This window comes from Papaver somniferum, chromosome 4 (assembly GCF_003573695.1).
Source record: "Papaver somniferum cultivar HN1 chromosome 4, ASM357369v1, whole genome shotgun sequence".
NCBI lineage: Eukaryota > Viridiplantae > Streptophyta > Magnoliopsida > Ranunculales > Papaveraceae > Papaver > Papaver somniferum.
In genome coordinates, this window is record NC_039361.1 from 79,077,236 (window position 1) to 79,101,513 (window position 24,278).

Consider the following 24,278-nt stretch of genomic DNA (forward strand, 5'->3'; position numbering starts at 1 on the left):
GGAGTAAAGAGATTTCTAAAAGGAAATAATATTTCTATTAACTGACGAATTGAAACCCTAATGACGAATGCAAGCAGTGCAATCATTTTGGAGGAATTACAAATATTGCATGAAAAGGGAAATTGCTGGAGAAAATACTAAAGAGAACGCTGGAGGAAAAAAGTAGCACAGCGTTTTAGGTATTGAAAGGCTTGAGCCATCGTGAGTGAATTGTCACGCCTTACAGTTTGTCGGCACTGATGAGCTTGCAGTAACCGCCTAAGATAACATCTGCCACCAGGTATGGCTCATCTTCCCTTTTTGTAGGCGGATCAGGCTGAGCGGTCACCTTCACTGCCACGTCTCCAACTTGAAATGCGATCACCTTCACTACCATATCTCCAATTTGGAATGGGTTTGGGTGTTGCACAACTAATTTATTCTTAGCCTCGTTGTCTTTGATTGAAACAGCTTCTACATTTTTGATAAAGTATTTGAAAGTCCAAGCAACCCATTCACATCTCCTAGTAGTGGATGGGTTGACGATCAGGTCAAGTCCCCGGCCCTTGACGGAAGGTGTATTGACTGATTGTAGAAAGGGTTGTTCAATAATACTTACTTGGGCTCGGAATCTTCGAATGTACGTCGATGGGCTCTCCCCAGGTAGTTGCGTCAGATTGGTAAGTTGTTGATACAGCAACAAACAATCTTCGGGTTTGGACGGCTTGTTGGAAATCCTTTCAAGTATAGGCACTGGCAAAGGACATACTCCTAGCTTTGATTTGTTGTCATGCACCCACGAACAACCCAGAATCATATCATAATTCAGGCATTCTTTAACAATATGAAACTTGTCGTGTGTTAGAGCATCTCCTATCTTGATTTCGATATTAATGTACCCATATGCATTTTTTGATTCTCCTTCTGCGTTTTTAATCATGGTTGGGCAATGAACAACTTCCTGCTTCGGAATCCCTGTAGTTCTCAGAGTCTTGACGGTAACAACGTTGAAGTCAGAGGCAGCGTCGATCAGCGTGCTGTCAAATTCGACACCCTTCAGGTGGGTAGTGGTCAGCAGTCCCCAGTTGCATTTTCCAACAGCGCCTTCTAAAAGAGGTTGGGGCTTAGGAGTGGCTCCTTCGACTAAAAACAACCGCTTTCCCGACACAATGCGATTGAGAGCTGCGAATATATCTTGGCGACGTGCTTTGGAGAAATAAAGAATTTCACATACACACTCCATCATGGATTGCACGGCTTTGTGGACAGAGTCCCCATAAAGTGTGTAGCTTCTGACTGGAAGAGGGTCTCTGTGAACTCCCTCAGTGCCAAGTTGAAGCTCTCCCGCATCTATTTTTTCTTTGAAAATGCGCTTCAACTTGTTGCGTTCGTTGGTGGGGTGACTGACGAACCTGTGGTAACGACAGCGTTTAGGATTTGCCATCTCTTCCTCAGTTGGTGGGCGTCTGACGGGAGGTAGCTTGATGGCATCATCCTGAATCCATGCTTCCAGGAGATCAATTACTTCTTCCATTGGGAATGGGAATTCTGGAGCAGTGTCACCGGTCTCTTGTTGTTCTGCAGGCGTTTTAATTGGTGCTTTCTGTGGTTGAGCTGCCTGATGCGCTGGTGCTGCACGTTTGGGTTGTTGTTCCGCTGCTGGAGCTTTTCTCTTTCCTCCTTCACCTACTACACTTACAGAGGGTCCAGCATTGTATTGTTTATTGATGAGACGTTGTAGATGGTGGATTTTCAATAAAGGACAAAACCGTAAAATCATGATACATGTTTCTGACACAGCTTTCAGGCATGTGACGATTCATATTTTATGAAGCCATGATGAATATACATTTCGGAAGGCCTCCACTAGCTGAGCGTTCGATACCTCGCATTTCATCATGCCCTCTATGTAGAATAACATAATTGGACAGTTCTCCGTAATATTGAAAGCAACAACGCCTTCAGGACGTCGGTGACACTCACTGTTCCCTGACTACATGAGAGATACCCCCTTCTACATAGAAGAACGATTGGGCGGTTCTACGTAATATTGAGAGCAATAACGCCTTCAGGACGTCGGGGACACTCACTGTTCCCTGACTATGTAGAGAGACCGTGTATAGACCCAGGCGGTTCTCCGTAAGATTGAGAGCAATAACGTCTTCAGGACATCGGCAACACTCGCTGATTCACTGACTATACGCAAGAGATTAAATTCTACCATGACATTCACCAATGAATTCCTAGAAGATAATCTATCTTATCTCATTACTCCTATTTCATGTTCGAAATGGTAATAGATAAATATATTACTCCGATTTCATGATCGAATCCGCGGATGATCTCATGAAATGGTAATAGATATTACTCCGATTTCATGGTCGAACCCACGGATGATCTCATGAAATGGTAATATCACCACTTGTTTTATTACTCCGATTTTCATGGTCGAATCCACGATCCCATCGAATGGTAATACCTATTTTATTATTCCGAATTCATGGTCGAATCCACGGCTGATTCTATGGATTAACAATAATAACTACTCACTTTTATTACTCAGTTTCATTAATCATTCTCCACTGAATTTCATAAATTAGTGATAAATACTCAACAATCGGGCATCTGGACTACTACTGAGTAAGCCCCATAAAATAGTGCAAGTGTACTCGACAATGATGCACGAACGAGCACCCAAATGCGCGAACGCACATCCAAAATATGGACAAATGAGGAATCCTGCACAAAACAGGAGAGAGAAAATAGCAATATTAAAATAATGGAGAAGCGCCCATGGGCCGGGCCCATCGACCGGCCTGCCGTGCCCTAGCCGCGGCCGGTCCCATGCTTCCTCCATTATTTTTCCTTATTGTTTTGTTTTCATAAACTCATGAAGACTCCTCCATCTCAGCAACTTTCCTTGTTTGAGCAAAACTCATGGTTTTTCCATATTTTGTGGTTTCCCCAATTTTGTGTAGTTTCACGAAAAATAATAATAAAAATAGGAAAAGGTGTTGCGGGACCGGGCAACTTGGTCGGTCGTCCATGCCCTAGTCGTGGCCGGTCCCACACCTTGCAATCCCTAATTTTTTTCGTAAATTATTATTTTTCTCATCTTGTGAAACTGCCCTGTTTGCAAAAATCATGGTTTCTCCGTATTTTCTCAAATATTGCGCAAACCATGAAAACGCCAAAAGTAAACATGGTCACACGACCGACTAGGCTACTCACGAAAAATATATTAAAATATTATTATTTTAATGTTCACAAAATATTGATCAAACGAGCATACTTGCTCATTCGAGCAAAATCGAGGATTTCAGTCAAAGGTCGAACTCTTCTGAAAATCCGAAATATTGCTCAAACACACATCAGAAAATGCTGAAACTCTCATGACTGAGACACGAGCATTATGGAGACACGGGCGCGCTCCCTTGACCGACCAAGGGCGGCTCTAAGGCTTTGCAATAAGCCGGTCCCACACGTTTTCACACTTTTGACTTAATTTGCGCAATTGCTCATATTGGGTCCAAACTCTTCACAACCAACTCAAAGTTTGTGCAAACACCCATCAGCGGTCCCACGACCACCAAGTCTCATCTTAGTCGGTCCCCCACTTTTTTATAATTAGGTTTTATCACCTAATGCTCAATCGAGCACTATTTCAATAAATGATGAAACTGACATTTAATCGTCATTCCTTCACCAAACGGTCAACTTAAGACCCTGGCATACGCTCACTCGAGAAATTGGGCATCACATGGACGTCCATAGTCCCATGTGTTCGGTCCCTCCTTCGCTCATGACCTATTTTCAGCAATTCGTCAATTAATGAGCAATCGATCAAAAATTGGGGTTTTGAACAAACGCTCAACAAATCATCATTCTGAGCAGTTCAAACACTAAATAAATTCATATTGATCCAGCAAACAACATGCGGATTAATTATATAATATTTGATTATCTACCAATATTTTAATTAATATTTTATTGGGTCACGGCACCAATAAATAATCCGTCGAATTGAGCAATCACTCAATTGCTCGAATATTGACCCAACTATCAATATTCAGTAATTCGTCGAATTGAGTAATACTTGCTCAAAACCCAACCATCAATGTTGAGTGATTTATCAGTAATCCGTCGAATTGAGCAATCACTCAGTTGCTCGAATATTGATCCAACTATCAATATTCAGTAATTCGCAATACTTGCTCAATTGCTCGAATAATTGATCCAACCATCAACACTCAGTAATTCGTCGAGCAATACTTGCTCAGCTACTCGAATGTTCCACTGAGCAATTCGTCATTCATGCTCAATTCAACAAAACCTAGACTCATTGTCTAAATCAGTAAACGTGACTAATTAAATGCACGTCTGTCATGCAGACTCCACGATTTGTGAGACATCAATCACGTCACAAATGGGGGATACCATTTAGGGTTTTGGTCTGTCGGCCTACAGCACGTGGATTCCTCCATAACGAGAAATGTGAGTAGGTCGTGTTAACGGTTGAAGGAGTTAGAAAAGTAGTGGGTGAGTGATCAACCAAGTCTTCGCACGACCTGGAACTGGTTTCACCACGATCTCCCATTTTCCCACTCTTTCACTCAAGAAATCGTCATGCTTACAGGGATCAGGGTGTTCATCATTCTTGTAATATAAATAAGTCCAAAATCGAGGACAACAGAGAACATTATCATCATCGATATTCGTTTACAAAAAACTCGATTAAAAAATTATTCACAGAACTCAACTTCAGCAGTTCACCGAAAATTGCAGAAACCTTCAACACATCCACAATCCTTGATCATCACTGATCCCACACAATTCTCAGCTTCCCTCCTACAGATCAACCCATCTCCCTCTTTGCGACCGAATTGACTCTGGAACGACCATTGACTTGGTTTAGGCCGGAGTCCTACAGATTGATCTCTCGAATCTAAGCACTCTCGTTGCAGTGCATCTATATGAGGTTGAGCAGTTTGGCCGGTTCGAGGAATCTACATCGCACGATGATTCCCTCATTCCCTAAAAAAACAGCAAACCGTTTTTCCCCATCCACATACGTCTGCTTCCTCGAGTCTCACGTGCATCTTCGTTTCTGGAGGGTCTGGTCCTTTCTAGTAATGTCGGTGATGTCGTGGACGAGCGTTTAGCGGCTTCATGAAGTTCAGAAAAAGTTTGTAAACGCAAGTTCTCCAGTAGAGAACGATAGATGGGTACCATGCCATTAATTCATGACTCTACCAACTGTTGTTCAGTCACATTCGGATCATGACAATCCAGCACTTGAATCATGAATCTCTTGACGTAATCATTTGGGTGCACATTGTTTCGTTGGAATATTCTCTCCAAGTCTAAAAATGTGATTTGCTCGGATACGAAGAAATACTTCATGTAGAAAGCAGTTACCATCTCACACTAGTTGGATATGTTGTTCGGTGCAATGTTGTTGTACCAGGTGTACGCTCTCCCGGTAAGTGACTTTGAAAACTCCTTTAGGCGGAGGACGTGATTGTATTCGTGTTCTCCTAACGACTCCAGAAAACGAGAGATGTGTTCACGATCATTACCAGTTCCGTCATAAAGGAAAAATTGAGGAGAAGAGTATCCTCTCGGGAGAGGGACTCTTTGCACATCAGGAGGATATGGAGGTTGGTGTTGGTGCATGTCCACCGGGTTTTCCTTGCCTCGATTTTGGAGGAGACGTTCCAGGTCCTCACATGTGACGAAGTTGGACGGCTAATTCCTTTCCCTTGAACGCTCAGAAGCAACACGAACTTCTTCATCTATAAAGGCATGCCCTGTTGAAGCTCTTGCGCCAGGAGTGTTGAAAGTACTCCTAATTGGTTCCATGGGTTGATGCGGCTCTCGTGGTAGTCGCTCCGTTAGCGTCTTGAGGAAAGTGAGTACCTCTTTCTGAGTTATAGCCATGTCTGTCTGAGCCTTAGCAAGAACCTCTTATCTTTCCATCAAATCGACAATGGTAATAGGGGGTTGGCCTCCTCTGGCTCCTCAAGTCTCTTGTCCTGATGGGGGAGTGGTAGTAGCTCTAGTAGCGAACGGGGGTGTTACGCTCAAAGAAACATTAGGGGTGGCGGCAGCGGCTCTGGATCTGGTGATTGGAGGTGTCACTCCTAAGGGGATGTTTCCTATGTCGTCGGTGTTGGTAGTTGAGGACGTAGTACCATAAGATGCGTTGATCATGCTGGTAGGCGGTACATTGGTGTCACCGGCAGTAATGTTGACACCGAGGGTGTTTTCAGCACCAGTAACATCGGAATTTATTGTTGATCCAGACCTAAGATCCACCATCTTGAATTTGAGAAAATTAAAATGAAATTGAAAACTGATCTTGCAATCGAGAGATTAATCTCTCACTGTGGTCGCTAGTTGTTTTGGGGTAAAAACTGATTCTGCTGTTTTTGGTAAATTTGGGTGTGTTGATGAGAAACGAATTCAAACCCTAAACAAATGCACTGCACGGGAGTACTTTTAGATTCGAGAGATCAATCTTTAAGACTCTGGCCTAAACCAAGAAGGTCGTTCCATATTCAATTCGGTCACAAGGTGAGGGAGGGAAACAAATGTGTTTGAGATCAGAATGTTGAATTATGAAGGTGTGGATGTTTTATGACTTGTGTCAGAAAAATGGTTTCTGGCTACTTGCATTGATAACACTTGTGTTCTGAAATAGGTTGAAAACCTATTTATAAAAGTCATTGAGCGCACCCTGATCTCGTAGAAAGTGTAGGAAGTTAAGTAGTGGAGAAGTGGAGTTGTGCAGAAGGTGGTGATCATCGTGTTTCCGTTATGAGGGAAGACTGGTCACACTTTCACCCACTACTCTCATTATTGTTAACCGTGTGTCATTTCCTGACACTTTCTAATAATGGGCGTGTTGCACGCTGTAAGCCGCAAGACCAATACCCCAGTGAGCATTCCCCAGTTTGTGACATGTTTGATGTCTCGAGTGAATGGGTCAAGTCATGAGACTCGCCGGTAAAAGCAACACATAGTGCTTTTTAGGACAAATAATAAATTATTTATGAAATCAATATTTATAAAACACCGCTTGTAATCGATGTATATGAAGCACCGCTTTTAAACAAGTAGCTGAAAATAATCGATGTACAGGAAGCATCGTTATTTTAGAGCTTGATTGAATCAGTCACGAATTGAGCGTCTTAAAAAAAGTAGCATGATCGGCCACCTTTGAGTGATCGTTCGAGGACCCTATGGGCGAGCTATCACTTGATCAACCGCTTCCTGTGGAAGAGGGGTGGTCGGTGATCACAATGCTACCATGTTGGTTTTCTGAAGATAAATCTACACCATCCGACTAGGCTAGTGAAGTTGGATGGACGAGATGATTTCCGGTAGTTATATATTGTCGTTGATGTAATTTAGGGTTTAGCGGCCATGCGGCCAACCCTCTTTTGGGCGATCGATTCGAGGTAATGAGTGTTAGTTCGAACAAGTCGATCGACCATGTGAAAAGGTAGGTCGATGGTGATCACGTTGACACCTTCGGGGTTTCCTGAAATTGAATCTAAACCTCTCAATTTGGCTGGTGAAGATGGATGGTTGTGATCGATTTGCGAAAGTAGTGTGTTGCCGCAAACGCAACTTTAGGATTTTCAAGCAGCGCGTTCACCCTTGTTTTGGCTAATCGAATCAAAGCGTTGGGCACTGATTTGAACAGGCCGACCGGCCATGTGAAAAGACGGGCCACTTGTGAGCACGCTGACATCTCATGGGACATCTAAAATTAGATCTAAGCCACTCAATTCTGCTGGCGAAGATGGGTGGTCAGGATTGATTTGTGATAGTTGTATCATGCCGCAACCCATATTATGGTTTTGGAATGGTACGTTCGCTCTAGTTTGGGCAAACGTTTTTACATTCTATGGACTTTCCGTGGGTAGGTCATCGACCAAGGGAGAAGTTGGGACGCCGACGAACATTCCAGCACTTCTTTGATCGCTCGAGATGCGATCTACGCCATCCAACTAGGACGGCTAAGTTGGACGGATGTGATGGGTTTTGAGACCGTTTTTGCCGGTTTTAGCTCGTTTGAGCTTGTTTTGTTAATAACGTGATCACCCACATTAGGGCTAATAGTTCGAAGCGCTGAAGATGTACAAAATGAAATCCGTTCGGCTAGGGCATTAGTGGGACTGCCGGTGGTCATCGTGATGATTGCCTAATTCCGCCAGGAGTAGGCTAAGCCTATTGAATTGTGTGGCCAAATCATTTGGTCGTGATCGTTTCTTAAGAGTGATATGGACAGTCTATATTTCCCTTAAGGAATTAAAACCGTTCGATCGCGCTATCTTTTAACTAAAAGGTGCGTGAACACGCTGATCTCTTTGTCAGAGGGTGGTGTAGCCCATGCGAGTGTTTTCATGCGGATTTCAATACTGACACTTCGGGAGATTCGTGCTACTATGTTGCGAGTGAACATTAATCGTCATGTCATGCCAACATTTAAAGTTCAGCTGGGAAACATAGCATAGGAAAATACTAGGCGGGCCATGCATTAGTAAATAATGCAATAGGTTAAAATTTACAGAATATCTGGGATTGTTGCTTCATGCACCGTTATTATAATCTTCATAAATATGTTGAATTGCTCAATATATATGTAAGTAAAGAGGTCTGAACACTCATTACTTTTAAATGGCCTTTATTCCTTTGCAGAATTACAGCGCATTAAATACGGGATTTTACAATTTCGACCTTGAACTAAAAACCACCATCAACAACCAGTACGCGTACTGGCGTGAATTTCAAGTTCCGGAAATTCAACTGAGTTTAGAAGGTATGCGTAGCCGTTCGCATACTGGCGAACCCATACTTAGTCCGGCCACTTAGGTATACGTACCCGTTTGCATACTTGGGTAGGATATGTTCTAAAATCGGTTTGTTCATGAAATAATACATTTATATAATAAGGAATGCAATCTTTTGCAAACCGTGGCTATAATTTTCATGAATTGATTCGAGTGAATCAAAATCGATTTTGCTGCAATTGTGTCTTGTATACTTCTATGAGAATATAAACAATTGAACAACTCTAAAACTAGTTTCATTTGAGTCATTTGAACTAGTTATGGTTAAGATGAATATGAATGATATGAAAGTGTCCATATGGAGAACTTCGGTTAACTATTGTTGAGCTAACAAATATGCACACGTTTAGGTACAGTTACTCATATCTAAATGAAGTCACTTTTCATTTGTGTGTAACAATCTAAGTTCGATCTAACGTTTGAAAGATATTAGCTTGAGTCTAATCAGGTTTTCATCTAACGGTGAATATTGAATGCTTTGTTACCAAGGTAGCTTTGATTGCAAACCCTGGTTTTTAGAATATATAAGGGAGAACTCTAGCAATTGGGAAACCTAATCCCAACATCTCATGTGTGATGGTAGTTGCGACTAGAGTCGATTCTCCTTTAACCTTAGGTTTTTCCAAAACCCTGTGTAGGTTAACGACTTGAAGACTTCATTAGGATTGTGAAGCCAGACCCAACTATTTTCTTTATAGTTGCTTGTTCTGATCTTGCTGTTTTCTATCATGATTGAGTACTATCTTCTCTAAGATTTTCTCGAGATTTAATATCTGATAGGCAAGATAAAAAGTAGTCACAAACATCTCCGTCTCATTGTTTGCGATTCCACAATATCTTGTTTCGATACCATACGATTAAGATTATTGTGAGGTGATTGATATTAATAGGCCGTTCTTCGGGAATATAAGTCTGGTGTATCAATTGGTTCCTGTTCACCTTGATTTATCAAAAGACAGAACAAAACTCATAGGTATTTCTGTGAGACACAGATTTATCTATCCAATAGACTTTTATGTGTGAGACAGATTGGTTTATCAAGTCTTCGACTTTGGGTCGTAGCAACTCTTAGTTGTGGGTGAGATCAGCTAAGGAAATCAAGTGCGCAGAATCAGGCATGGTTTTAGAGGCGTAATGAACGCGACTGTACCTTGGTCAGTGTGAGATTGGTTAGGGCTCAACTACATTGCATTCCGAAGTTAACTTGGAGTAGGCTGGTGTGTATAGCGTCTTAATACAATGTGGTGTTCAAATCTGTACTAGGTCCCGGGGTTTTTCTGCATTGCGTTTTCCTCGTTAACAAAATTTCTGGTGTCTGTGTTATTTCTTTTTCGCGTTATATTTGTTAATATAATTGAAATATCACAGGTTGTGCGTAAGTTCAATCGATTGTGAATCCAACCTTTGGTTGTTGCTTAAATTGATTGACACTTGGATATTGGTTTTTGATACCGTCCAAGTTATTTCTTATATTTAATCGGGCTCACAAATTCCTATTTGTTTGATTGCAGATTGAATTGAGAAATAGAGATATAACTCTTGGATATACTTTTCTCAAGATTGAGTTTGACTGTCTAGTTGATTCTCTTGAAAATATATTGGAGTTAGTCCATACAGATTGCTAAGCGAAATATTGGGTGTGGTCGTTAGACCCTCGCTTTTTTGAGTTCTTCTTGAATATGTCAAATGAAGTTGGATATTTAAACATTTAAGAGAAGAGAAGATCCTGCTTAGTAGAAGAAGATTAGTACAATACACTCCATATGAAGAGAATAGTACATAGGTAAATATTTTGACTAAACTATGATACATACTATCCAATTTCTTAAGATTTCTCACGCAATTTTATAGCAGGCCAAAAATTGGGGATGCTCATGCCAACGTGCTTAGTTCACATTGGAGTACGATATAGTTTTCTTACCAGGATTCACCGTAGCAATTTTATCATAATTTTTTACTTTCTTGGGAGTATGTTCATGCAAAACCTTACTGCTTCCATGAGAATGAGTTTATATTTTCTAACAACAAGAGATAGATATAATCTCCTTGGAACCTTGTGATTGTAACCATTTTGGTAGAATTTCTGATTGCTTTCTTTGATAAGTATTAGATAGAGTAAAACTATTTTTACTCTATCTGCGAGTACTTAATTGCCGCAAGCTACAAAAGAAAGGGGTTGTCAACTTTTCTTGTAAGTGGTAGTTTGTTTAATCTCTAATTTTCTAATTGTACTTTAACGAAAACATGGATTTGAAATTGGGGGAAGTTTTGTGTAAATAGACGGAGGAAGTAATGGCAGTAGTTTAGGTTTATTTTTATTTTTCTTTAACATGTTTTAGTTGACATCCAGGGCTGAGATGGAGCTCTTAATCTAATAAAAGATGATCTTGGTTATTCACTTGTTTTTGTTGTGCTTAATTACTTAAGGAATGGTTTAATCTTTGAGCCTCAATGTATAACTTTCACATTATATGTCATGCATCCTAGGTAGTTAGAGTATTTATATGTTGTAAGTTTCAAGTTTCAACTCTTTAATAATCTAATTAGTATGTGATTAGTTGTCTCTTGACAAGAAAATCATGCTAGGTATTAATACGTTATTTATGATTAAACTATCCATATTTAGATCACCTTGAATACGCGAAAGACTTGCATATTCACCGTTATTCGTTAAAAGGACAAGAATAATTTCGATAAATGAAAGTTAAGTGGTGGATTCGACTGCCCAAGTGTCTTTTAATTGCATTTTTATCTTGTTTCTTGGTACCAATTATATCTCGTAGTCTTTCAGCTACCCATTTTATCTAAATTAGTATTAGTAGAACTTAGAAGTTTAGTTTCATCAATACAACTCCATGTATAATCGACTTGTATTTGTAGTTGTTTGCGTTATAAACAACATGGCGCTTGCTATTTATAATAGTAGGTTTCTAAGCCTACATTTGTCCTCTATCAATGAGTTGGCTTTCTACATAAACGGTTAGCATTCTGTTAAGGGATGAATTTGTGAGAATACAAAGCTCTACGCTTTATAGTTCTATGACCAAGCTTGAGCAAAAGACAAGGTATTACCAAGGAAAATTCCCAAAGATATGCAAATAATATTATTTCCGAAATTAACAAATACCAAACGTATTCCAACTCATAAACTGAGATAACTCTTAGTTGACAACTAATATTAGATAGCACACTTTTATATACTTTACTAATATAAAAACTAGATATATACAAACCCCTGAGATATGGTAAGCCATGTATTCTCAAATATCTAAAATATACTGAAATTTCGGTTTCAGGATCTTTCCTTGAGTATCAAAGGAAAATACTTAAACATTAAGATATATAAGTTTAGAAATATTCGAATCACTATGTCGACATATTTTAAAAGACGATGGTACCCAAATACACCACAATCTTTAAAATATCCACCTATAAGTCCTCTTACCGAAAGTGATTGTCTATGGACAAAGTCGAGACAATACGACAAATCGGTATTCACACTTTATGTGATCGTCTATGGATACGAGATCGAGACAATACAACAGTCAAAGTGTGATTACTTGATAATAGGTTCGGACTTAACCAAACTCTATAGGAATACGGAGTTAACATTTGTGTGATTTACTTTAAATTATAATAATAACAATTATAATTACGGAAAAGAAAAGTAAATGACACAACAAGATTTTGTTAACGAGGAAACCTAAAATGCGGAAAAACCTCGGGACCAAGTCCAGAATTGAATACTCTCAGAATTAAGCCGATATACAAATCTAAACCAACTTCGTATAGTTGATACCAAGCAACTAAACTTAGTTCACTTAGTTTCTTCAGTATCCCTGCGCTTCCGACATTCAACAAGTGCACGCACTAGAACAATTCCTTTGGATCGTATTCCAAACAGTAAAGGAACAACAAATCTGTTTGGTAACAACTCTATCGATTCTTTCCAGATAAAAATATCTCAAGTCATATGCAAAGGCTCTTTCTTTTAAACTAATAAACTCCTTTGCCTGGTTAGACCAATCCAATCTCTATTACCTAAGTAATAAGATTCGGATTTATAATAATCAAAATAGATCTCAAGATAATTATTAGGTGTTACCAATCTCGCGCAATCAATCGAATAAATATGATTCTAGTTGGATCCCAGCCGATCAAGGTTTGTGCTACACAAAGATATGAGAAACCAATAAGAAATCTTTTTTGTCTTCAGATCTTCTTTAATCTTCAATTAAACCTGCACAACACCACTTGAATCTCTTTTGATCAATCACGCACAAAACTGGGTATGTTAACAATGGATTATCACAAGATGTCTTCAGATCTACAGTCAGTTCTAAAGATCCCGTCGACGCTTCGATCTAGTTTGAGTGAATCTTATATCAGAAGAGAAGATTCTCAAGAATAAACAAACTAGGTGCAATCAAAGTTCAACAACCATTAGTCAATCAAATCAATCGAAAACTAATAAACTACAATTATCCAGTTTCCCACCAACGGTACTAGTAGAGCTTCTTGATCCCACAAAAGTCTTTAAACGAGCGGTCGTAAGAGATTTTACCTAATTATGGTACTTTCCTCTCCAGATAGACGGCTCCACCAGAAGCAACAAAAAGATGAAGTTTTCCTGACTCTTAGGATAGTTTGATAGAAATGTAAACTTAGGTATATATATACCAAGGATGTTTGGACATCAAGGAATTTCTAAAACCGAATTATTCTCAAGATATGCAACGAATGCCCAAATCGGTTTTCATAATTCTTGGAAATGCTTTGTCCAATATTTTCCGAGATTTCTCAATAGAAAATCTCCAATTAGTAAATGCACATTACTAATTTTTATTCTCTAGAGATACGCATTTAATTGTTGGTAATTAAAGCATATAAAACTAACAACCTTAATTAAAAGATTCTTAATTTATTTCGGGACGGGATCTCCTTGAGTAATTAAGGAATATCTTTGAACAATAAAAGATAAGAGTTATTGTTCGTGTTCGAAGTATGTTGACAACTTTTCTTTGTAAATCATCTTTCATATTTACAATCTTAGAATCGATTATACCACAATTCCAAACAAGTTTAGAATTGGTTCATCTGCATTCCAAGATAACTATGTGATTGATCAAATATCAAATCACAATCATGGGTTCAATCGGTTCTACCAATCACTAGGATTGGTTATACCTTAATATGGGTTACTTTTGATTGGACACACAAGTTACCAGGACCGGTTACGTCAGTTACCAGGACCGGTTACCATATACTCATGGTATTGCTTGTGATCGGTTACACCAATTACGAGGACTGGTTACACCAATTACAAGGATCGATTACACAATTCTTTTGTGATCGGTCACACCAATTACTAGGATCGGTAACACCAATTACAAATATCGGTCATAACATCTCAGGTGATTACTTAGGATCGGTTACACTAACTAATAAAAATTAGTTATACCAAATCATAAGTCGGCCATTGTGATTAGTTATACCAAGATACATAACAAGTTATGATCGGTTCTACTAACTCACACATATTGGTAATCCAAAGATATGCAATGAATAACAATACCAATAAGCCTAGTGATTTCCCTTTCGATTCATAAAACAAGTTCATGAATGTACTTCCTTTAAACAAATGTAAACATTGTTTCCTAGGATGATATCTTCACCTTTACCCATACACATAATCACAATAACATTCAAATGATTATGTCGATGTCATATTTACGAAGTTCAAAAGATAGGTGTTATACTTCGTAGTCTAATTCCTTAATACTATGATCATATGATCATGTCTCACTACAAGAGTAAAATATTCACTCACAGCTTCGCAGTTATGTTTTCAATATAGCACGAATTGAAAGATACTTTAGGAATGAAACAGTTCAAGTCAATATTACTAACCTTAAAAGGAAGGATGATATCGTCGTTGTGGCTCGTTACTTCTTCACATTCTTCAGGTCTTCGAGTAATACTTGTATGTCTCATATTCCTAGACTTTCTAGTCTAACCTATACGAGTTGTCTCTAGTACATAATCAAGCGACTCTTAGATGAGTTTTGATTCACTAAAATATGACAACCAAACTTGACATACCAATGCTTGGTGGATTCAACCGAGCTATGCTCTAACAATCTTATTAACATTCTAAGTTCAATCCGTGTACATCTCGATATTTTCAGAAACCTGGAAATAACAAATATATCGAAAATGTATAGAAGGAATTGAACTTTGTCAGGATCGGTCCTGACTTGGGACACTTGGTTGCTCATCTCATTATAATGTGGCTTACATTTTATCGACTATGTCGAACCACATTTGTCAAGTGATTCCCAATGTTGTCTTAAATTGTATAGTCTTGTATATTAGTTAACGTTATCTTACTATCTAGTTCTAATAGTGCATGCCATGTCTATCCTAGCCAACCTATAAATAACCGGACTCACTGGACATCGTTGTAAGAGATTTTTAAACATAAATGTGGATATATCATATATATACTAACTCTTATCTAGATAATATTGATTTACTAATAAACAAGGAGTGATGCACGATAATTTATGCAACCAAGGGATTACTGAAGAAGACATACCATTCCCATCATGAAGGAGCTTGGGAAGTGTTTGTAGTAATGAAATAGGCTCGTTACAGTGATTGGATCCAAATCCTATTTGAAAACAAAAATGTAGGTATTAACAACTTCACCACCCACCATCTTCCTCGGGGATAGCCACTCCATGCACAGATAAAAAAGTTACCCACCTCGTCCAGCTAGCTCCAAAAATAAAAAAATCCGGAACACTTTTTTTTTGGGGACCCCTCGGTTTTCTAGGAAATGATAATCTAGTTAGGCTATCCATTGTGATGAGCTAAGGGGTGTTCCGGTTATAGTAAATAACCTAGTTATGCTATATTTAAATTAACCTATACCTAATTCAAAACTAATAACCTAAATTTACTAACCTAATTAAAACTTTAATTAATAACCACAAAACACAAAAAAAAAAAAAAAAATCCTAACCGATTTTCATTTCAAACTCTTTCCTTCTCTTCTTCTTCCCTCTTCCCCGTCTGTAATATTTTTAAATCATACTTTTAGAAATTTATACATTATAACATATTTTCCGACTAATTCATATTTTTTTTATACATTTGTGATTGATAAATCGGATAGTAATCATAAAAGTTGAAGTTGCAAAGAGAAGTCCGACTACGAATTTTGTGAATAAAACTCTAGTCGAACTAGCCGAACCTAATGAAAATGAAGAACATAAAAAATAGTTCGGCTATTTCGAAGATAAAACAAAACCAGAACCTTCTAGTTTTCTAGCAAAATTTATGTAAATGTATGTTCAACTATTTCGGAAAAAAAAAATCCTAGCCGAACCTTCTGGTTTCCTAGTCGAACTTTTTGTTAAGCTATTTCGGAAAAATTAATTCCTAGCCGAACCTTGTGTAAATGTATGTTTTATTTCTATCTTGGGTTCGGTGGGACCATCATTGACTCGACATCTCCAAACATAACTCTGTTAAACACAAAATGGAAATGAGGCTAGTTGTTCTTGAGTTCTCCAAGCCAAACCTAGTCTACCTTCCATTAAAGAGGATGTTCGACCTATAAATTTTTTACTGATCTAAACTTTGAAAGTTTTCATTTTCACAAATCACTCATTACCCAATCGCTACGAAAATCGAAGATGGTATTCCTATAAATTGTCTTTCCAATCTCAAAACCTAACTTTTGAGAAAGTTTTTCCAAAATTCTTCTTTCTCCTTCTCTTTCAAATGATCTTTAATCTTAATTATCTTACCCTAATATTAAATTCAATTTTATTATTTTGGTTTGGTCTTATAATCTATTTATCTTAACTGACTTAACTATTAACAACTAATTAAGGAAGGGTATAAGGGGCTTTTATATTGTCCAAATTGAGGAATGGTCCCCTCAAAATGGGCTTGTCCCCGAGAAAATTGTTCTTTTCTGATGATACGATGGGCTTCCCAAGCCCATTTTTCCATACCCACAATTTCTGAACCCATTTGTCCATGCCCACAGCTAGCTTCCTCCGACGAGGAGTACCCCCTTCCAAATCAGTGCGTCAGTCGACTTTTCTTTTTTTTCTTTTTCTTTTTTTGACAAATATGATTTAAAGAAAAGGCCTACAAACAACAAACAATCTGGAACTAAAGTTCAGGCCCCAAGTAAGATGATTGCATTTTGTTAGGTATGAAATTGCTTCCCAGTTTCTGATAAGATCACCAAAACCGATGCCTCTAAACCAATTTCTGATCCCTCCCCATTGGAATATCAGTCTCTTCACTTCATTAATAATGGTTTTTGAGTCTTTCTGTCTTTTCTTTGCCATCACCCGCTTGTTTCTCTCTGTCCACAAAGCCCATAAGATTGTGAAAGGCAGCAGCATCCACACCTTTCTAGTCAATTTACCTGTGTGTTCAGGCCAACAAACCAACTGATCCTGTATTGTTTGCTTTTGCCCCCAAGTAATATCCATTCTTGACAAGAAGTATTCCCATATTTCCTTAGGGAAAATACAACGGAGCATTGTGTGATTTACATCTTCCTCATGCAGAGTACAGAAGCAACATGAAATTTCTTCTACTTGACGGCCTCTCTGGTTTAGGTTATCCACTGTGGGAATAGCATTATGTACCACAAAACAAGCAAACAACTGCGCTTTATAAGGGACATTTTTCTTCCAGATGTATTAAAAATCATACCCTGCTCCAGATGGGTTATGTTGCAGCAGACATCTTGCACTGGCCATCTATAACCATCTTTTGTAGTGTAATTGTTGTTAGATGTGCATGAGTTGGTCTTCTAGCGGTACTGTAATCATTTTCCGAGAGATCGGGAGGGTCTCCTAGCGGTACTGTAATCAATCGGCAGATACCTATCAGCATTACTTGGAATAGCCGGAAAAAGAAAAAGAAAAAAATATATTGTACCAAGCTCCATTATCTAAGGAAATAATACAAGCTTTGTGGGGATAAAATCAAAATTAAGAGAGTGACAGAGATTGAAATATACAGATTTATATTTTTACAGATATAAACTGAGGGTTTATTAGTTTCTTTTATTAGCTTAATTTTATTAGCTTAGTAGTTACTACGATCAAGTAAGTGCATCGTTCAACAGTTCACAGGGCTCGGGGGACCTTAGACAGTAGATATAACCAAAAGATGTTCAGTGGATCGTGATGGAGGGAGCTCCTATCATTGAAGAGGCAAAAAGGTTGTGCGTTGGACCCAAAACTCGGTAGACTAGGCAATTAGTACGCCCAAACTCGTAAAAAGGAGAAGTACACACACTCATGGGGGTCCTCATTCATCTGTGAAAGAGCTAATCGTTCAACCCCCGACCAACGAGTGTGTTGTACAGCAGTCTTAAGAGCTACGAATATGTCTCCTTAACATGAAGAGTTTCGTGGGGCTTTAAGGTGAATCCTCACAGCAATAACAAATATGGACCCCAACCTTGTTATAGCCATCAGTATCACATACACACACGGATACTGCAATTCTCGCAGTAAAACCATATAATCTTACCAGCAGAAAAACTGACACAGAAAGGAGAGAACAAGTTCTGCATGCATACAAACTGACAGAGAAAGGAGAGAAAAAGTTCTGTATCCATACAAAATGTACCTGACTACCTACCATGTACAACCTGTGCGTATCTATTGCCCTGCCGTAGATTAATATTAAATTGTTAATTACACATGGAAACATATCTAATCTCTAAAAATTGATTAGATTGAGATGACGCACCGAATAATAAAACGTGATTTATAAGGCAATGCTGGAGTAATGATCACGAGATCTTTGATGTAACCTGTCATTTACAAAGACAATCATCTAACTAAAGAACAAAAAAATCAGAGAAATGACTAGTGAAGTTGAACACTTAATCTGAAAGGAGAAGAAAAATTACTGTAAGTAAATTGAAGTTTCAGATATCATCTGATATGCATAAAATATCAAGCACACAAATCAAACAAGACATAATACTGACTGACGGCATATCAAAGCAACATTCTTCTTAGTACAGAATAATATTAGGAGAAAATAAATACGCAAACATATTGATGCAGCTAAAAGTTCTAAGCAGATACATGATCTCTTCACTAGAGTAGAAACCTTTTCCAATAATTACTGACAGTTATCGCACGGTTCCGAGCACAAATACTCGAGTATTTTGAACAAATTTCCGTTACAGACCAAAGGTTAAACGCATATGCAAACATCAAATACAAGCACACAAAAAAATGGATGGATAAGCAATCAATATACGAAATAGACATTACGAACAAATAGAACAGAATAAATACAAAAGCAAAAATACTATGTCAGACCAATTTCTCATTTGCAAACAGAACCAAGCACATATATGAAGATATCAAAATCAAATACAGTAACCCTTTTTCCTTTCTGGTAATGCTTATGAAGCTTGAAATATTTTCATCGACCTACCTATGGGTGATATAAATTATTAATGTACTCCCTCTGCTACATGACACGAACATTTGAAAGCTCTCATAGTAACAGAAAGGGAAATAGCACATGTCGATGCAAATTCAATGGAAGGAACTTAAAAGTAAAAAGAAGATAGAAAACCTCCATACAAGAAAACATCTATTAAATCTTGATTAAAATCTGGAAATCTTCAGAAAAATAAGGCAGAAATTACCGACATAACCAGATACTATGCCCTTGAAGCAAACAAATCTTGTACATCCCTTCAAGCACTTGGGACTTATGCAATGTTGTCGCCTAACCTGACAAATCAGCATCCCATCACGGCACAGTTATACACAAAGCTCCCTGTGTGTCTGGTTGCTAGTAGGTTCCACTGTGGTGGACCGTCATTCGGGATCCATGAGTTTAGCTCTATGATCCCTCCAGCCACATTCCTAGGCCCACCAATAACTATGAGTTGCTTCCCACAGGCCCTAAACGCAAGCCCCCAACCGTTCACTGAAACCGCCCTCTCAGGCAACCTGCCAACTGTCACCCAGCAGACCCTTTCCTTATCGTACTTCCTTAGTTCATTCTCCAAATAATCAGCCGCATACAACTCATTATTTACAACTGCAACAAGAGGGGGAGCCTCAGCTGGCCCGTTCTGGCTAGGGAACATATTTGGTATCTCGCGCCATGTCCTTGTCTCCAGATTATACTCCTCCCCACAGGTGAGCAAATCCTGATTTCGTCCCCCGATAACATAAAATTTCCCATCCATGAACACTCCTGAACACATCTTCCTAGGTTTATTCATGCTTGGGAGAATCTCCCACGTTCCAGTTTCTGAGTTGTACAATTCCGCAGAGCTCAACACTTTCCCTCGTGAATCGCAACCTCCAGCAAGAATAGCTATCTCCCCAAGACTAGCAGACCCAAATAAGCATCTTGGGGCATTCATCTCCATACCAGATGACCATGAGTTTGTCAATATACTGTATCGCCATATAATATGGGATGTAATTTCCTTCCCAAATACAAGAAGTTCAGTGCCAACAGCAAGAGACTCCTTATCAGAGAACACAAAACACCCATTTGACTGCATTGGTGGTAAATGCATCCATCTACGGCTAATGGGATCAAAAGCTTCCCACTGGAGAGCCACACAAGAGAAATACACCCAATGCTCAATCACTCCCATTTGACGCCGCAACCTGTAAAGTTCTCCATTTCGAACCAGATTACGAAAGCTACGATTGAGTGACGCTATGGAATTATACTCGGATCGCGAACAATGAAGGAGACAACTGATAGAGATGTCTCTATCAAGAGGATGGATAAGGGAATCCATGTGTCCTTGACCCCCATCCTGATCTTGCGGAGCATCTTGATATTGCGGAGCATCCTGATGTTGCAGAGAATCTTGATCAACACGAGGCAAGAAGATATTTTCATTCATATCAATTTGTTTCGTACAATGAGACAGAACAAGATCATTCAGGGTAAGGGTCACCTGGTCTCTCTGGCTCGTCGTAATTCCATTTGAGGATTCACCCCTCCAAAGAAGTTTACTTTTCTGGTTATCTTCTAAAAGAAGGTTGCAATTTGCTTCTTCTTGATTTTCTTGATTGAGCCGCCCAGTAATTCCGTCGCCACGTGATAGGGACTGATGATGTGCTGTATCATTCTTTTCCTCTACCCCTTGCATGTCACTGCTCTTGAGTGAATTCATCCTCACGACTACTTCTTGTTCATTCTCTTTTACACCGCGAACACAGATCATGTCTTCTTGTTCTGCATCATGACTATCATGCATGTCGATGTTCTGCTGCAGTTCTTTCCCCTCATCATCTGTTGGGAGCCCGTTATTCATGTCAGTTTTATCCAAATCCTGATCACCTTGCTCATCAGATCCAATGGCAAGAGACAAAGACAGATTATTGGGTGCTTGAGTAACATCTGCTCCTTCTTCTTCTTTGTGAGTATCTAATCGCTTCAAAGACTTCCTCTCTCCAACTAATTCTTCCCCACCTTCATCATCTAAACGACGCTTTCCATTGGAAACCTCGATGAGACGGTAACTCATGTACACCCACTTACTCTCTTGCTCACAGGAGCTTGGCAATGCCCTCGAGATCAGACACGCCTGACTCTCCAACATATCTTTGCAAAATTCAACCAGAAAATTGCAGTGAATTTATTGCTTGCTTATCCAACCAACCAATCCAAGTCCCCTTTTCTTCTTCACAAAAACAAATTCCAAACAATAATAACAAAATCAGAAGCTCTAATGCACAAAACTAACCAAAAAAAAATGATTTTGCAGCGAAATTAGATAACAGAATCCTTAACTGTACATAATTAAGCAATTCAGAACAAGAACAAAACCGCCAGAACCTCAATTTTCGGATAACACCGATCCAAAACTAAAATATCGACGGATCGAAATGAAGAAGAAAAACAAAAATCACTTTTTTATATCGAAATCACCTCAGATAGCCATATTAAACACCGAATTCAACAACCAGAATACCAGCCCAGATTTTGAAATCCAATAACAATACACCCCAGTAAATTGAAGAAAATCAGATCTCTGAGCTATCAATTCCTGAGGCTCTAGTTCAAGATAAGAACACTTTTAAATACTATAAGTAACTAATCCTAATAGGATCTATCTGTCTATTTATTTAATATTCAAAATCAAATCTTCATAAATTAATCTATTAAAAACAAGAGATAGATCCGTTAATTAACTTGTTATTAATTGTAAAATTTTCAGTTTAATACTACGAATTTTGACTCAATTAAGGATGAAAAAAAAAGAAAGAAGAGAGATCTTAATAAGTGAAAATGAAACTTAATTAACTAACAAAAAAAACTTACTGGATTGATTTTTGGAATACTTAAGATTGAAGAGAGGACTTGTTTGGTATCTATGAAAATCTCTTTCTTTCTTCTTTAGATGTTGTTCTTATACTTGTATTACTCTCGTCCTTTAGATTCTTTCTCTGAAAAATAAAAATAATCACACCAGAAATACCAGAGGCTTTCTTTCAACTGCGAGACAGAAGAAGCTTTGGAGCTATCGGTTTTAACTCTTTACTTTCTCTCTCTTTCTATCCCCTGCTTTTAATCTTTTTAATTAAAAGGAAATTAGCAAGACTGTGGGCCCCACAGATATGACCCACTGAGTGAAGGCGGGGTCCACAGATAATGCTGAAATTAGGATTGGATTGGATTAGCAGCTCTCTCTAAGCCGTTTTGATCGTGGGCCGTTGGGTTTTGTTTAAGTGGAGAGAGTGGGAGAGGGAATCGAAACCGCCAAAACCGACGATTTTGGTAAGAGACACGTGTTGATAAGTTAGATGGCTTTTTGTGATGATTAAAAGACTTTTCTTCCTTTGCTAATCTTCTTCTTCCCTCACTATCTATATCAGTCAGTCAATCTAATTTTTCTATTACGTCTCTTCGTTTTGCCCGTCTTTAGGATTAGATTTTCGATTACGATAGATTTGCAACTAGTAGTATGAAAAATGCACTCCAATTCTTCAGCTTTCTTAATTTATAGGCTAGTTTGGTATTGGTGTGAGTTTTAGAAAAATTGTTGTGCTGTGCTGTAGAAATAAATCGGCATGATGTTTGGTAAACTATAGTATAATTTAAAAAATACTGTGAAACTAATAAATTGTAAATTCTGTTTGGTAAACTTGTATTTTAAAGTGCTGATGATGTAGTTAATGACAAAAATAGACATATTTTACAAATTAGTTTTAAATACACTTTAATTAGAATAAATTATATTTTTAATTCTAATATATTTAATAAAATATAAGTAATATTTATTTTATATAATTATTTTTATTATTTAATAAAAAAAATTGTGATTATGTTTGCTTAAGAAAATATTATTATATTGTGATTATTATTTTTAAATGAAAAATGAAAAATAGATAAATAAAATAGAAATTAAAAATATAATGATAAGTATACATTGTTCAAGGGTAAAACTTATCTTTATAATAAAATAACAAAGTTAAAATAGAGAATCAAATTATATGGGTCCACAGCTTCTGCTTTTCCAGCTTTTAAAAGCTAGTACTGAGTAGCTTTTAAAAGCAGGCCTAAAATGAAAGTGCTTCTCTCCAAAAGCATTTTGAAATTTTTTGACCAAACACAATTTTTGGTAAAAGTTTGTTACAAAGTGTTTTTGGTCGAAAAAAACAATCCCAAACAGGGCTACCTGTAGAGTGTAGTCTATCTTTTGTCACGATCATTTGCAAGATGAATCTGATTTTGTACACTAATCCCAACGAGTGTGCACGTGATATTTCAATCTTTTTCAAAACCGAGAAAAACGGTCATGAATAAGGGCAACTGCCCTCCCTTCTTGAATAGTTCAACTTTTGTATTAAGACTGGTTATCCATTTGGCAGAGAAAAAAAATTCATCTACACCCCCAGTGCTCTGGTTCTCACCGGCATAAACTACCAGCCATGCATTCACGACCCAGAGTCGGTGAAAAATTGGAAACCAGAAACTTGGCCAATGACAGTGTTTCTATTTTCTAATTCGTTTAGTGAAAAGAATTATATATTTTGTGTGGTTATGAATATTTAACAAAGGCAAAACGCCTTTTTATTTTCGTTTATTTTTAAAAAGCTTCGATGTGGTGTAACCAATGTAGTCAATATCGGCCGTATCGGCCGATATATCGGGGATATTTCGGATATCGGTCCAGAACGATACGATAAGAAGGATATCGGGGATACGATATTCGCCCGATAATATCGGCCGTATCGGTCGAATATCGGCCGTTTCGGTCAAATATCGGCCGTTTCGGTCAAATATCGGTCGATACGAAATTTTCATACATTTCCCGATATGAGACGGTATTGGTCGTTTTCTATAAAGTTTAAGGGTAATTTTGGCGAAGAAAGCCTTCCAGGTGGTAGT

At 38.2% G+C, this 24,278-nt stretch overlaps 1 protein-coding gene across 6 annotated transcripts; it reads right to left on the minus strand.

Moving 5' to 3' along the window:
• Positions 1-16,740: 16,740 nt before the first annotated feature.
• LOC113275982 (F-box/kelch-repeat protein At1g74510-like) lies at positions 16,741-22,443 on the minus strand. 6 transcript variants are annotated; one of them, XR_003323851.1, is made up of 5 exons: positions 22,209-22,443; positions 19,555-21,567; positions 18,636-18,699; positions 18,513-18,552; positions 16,741-17,737 (listed from the first exon to the last, which is right to left on the minus strand). XR_003323851.1 is itself a non-coding variant. In XM_026525577.1 (3 exons), the coding sequence occupies exons 2-3, from the start codon at positions 21,484-21,486 to the stop codon at positions 19,651-19,653; spliced, it is 1,728 nt and encodes a 575-aa protein (XP_026381362.1). In that variant the 5' UTR covers positions 21,487-21,567; positions 22,209-22,441; the 3' UTR covers positions 19,207-19,650. The 6 variants fall into 6 exon arrangements, 2 of the variants coding, with proteins under 2 accessions (XP_026381362.1, XP_026381361.1); XR_003323850.1 differs by having other exon boundaries at positions 16,742-17,737; positions 18,525-18,552; XR_003323852.1 differs by lacking the exon at positions 18,513-18,552 and having other exon boundaries at positions 16,742-17,737.
• Positions 22,444-24,278: the final 1,835 nt, after the last annotated feature.

Coding starts and splice junctions, on each gene's coding strand:
- LOC113275982 (XM_026525576.1), bottom strand. CDS start 21,486: ATGTTGGAGAGTCAGGCGTGTCTGATCTCGAGGGCATTGCCAAGCTCC.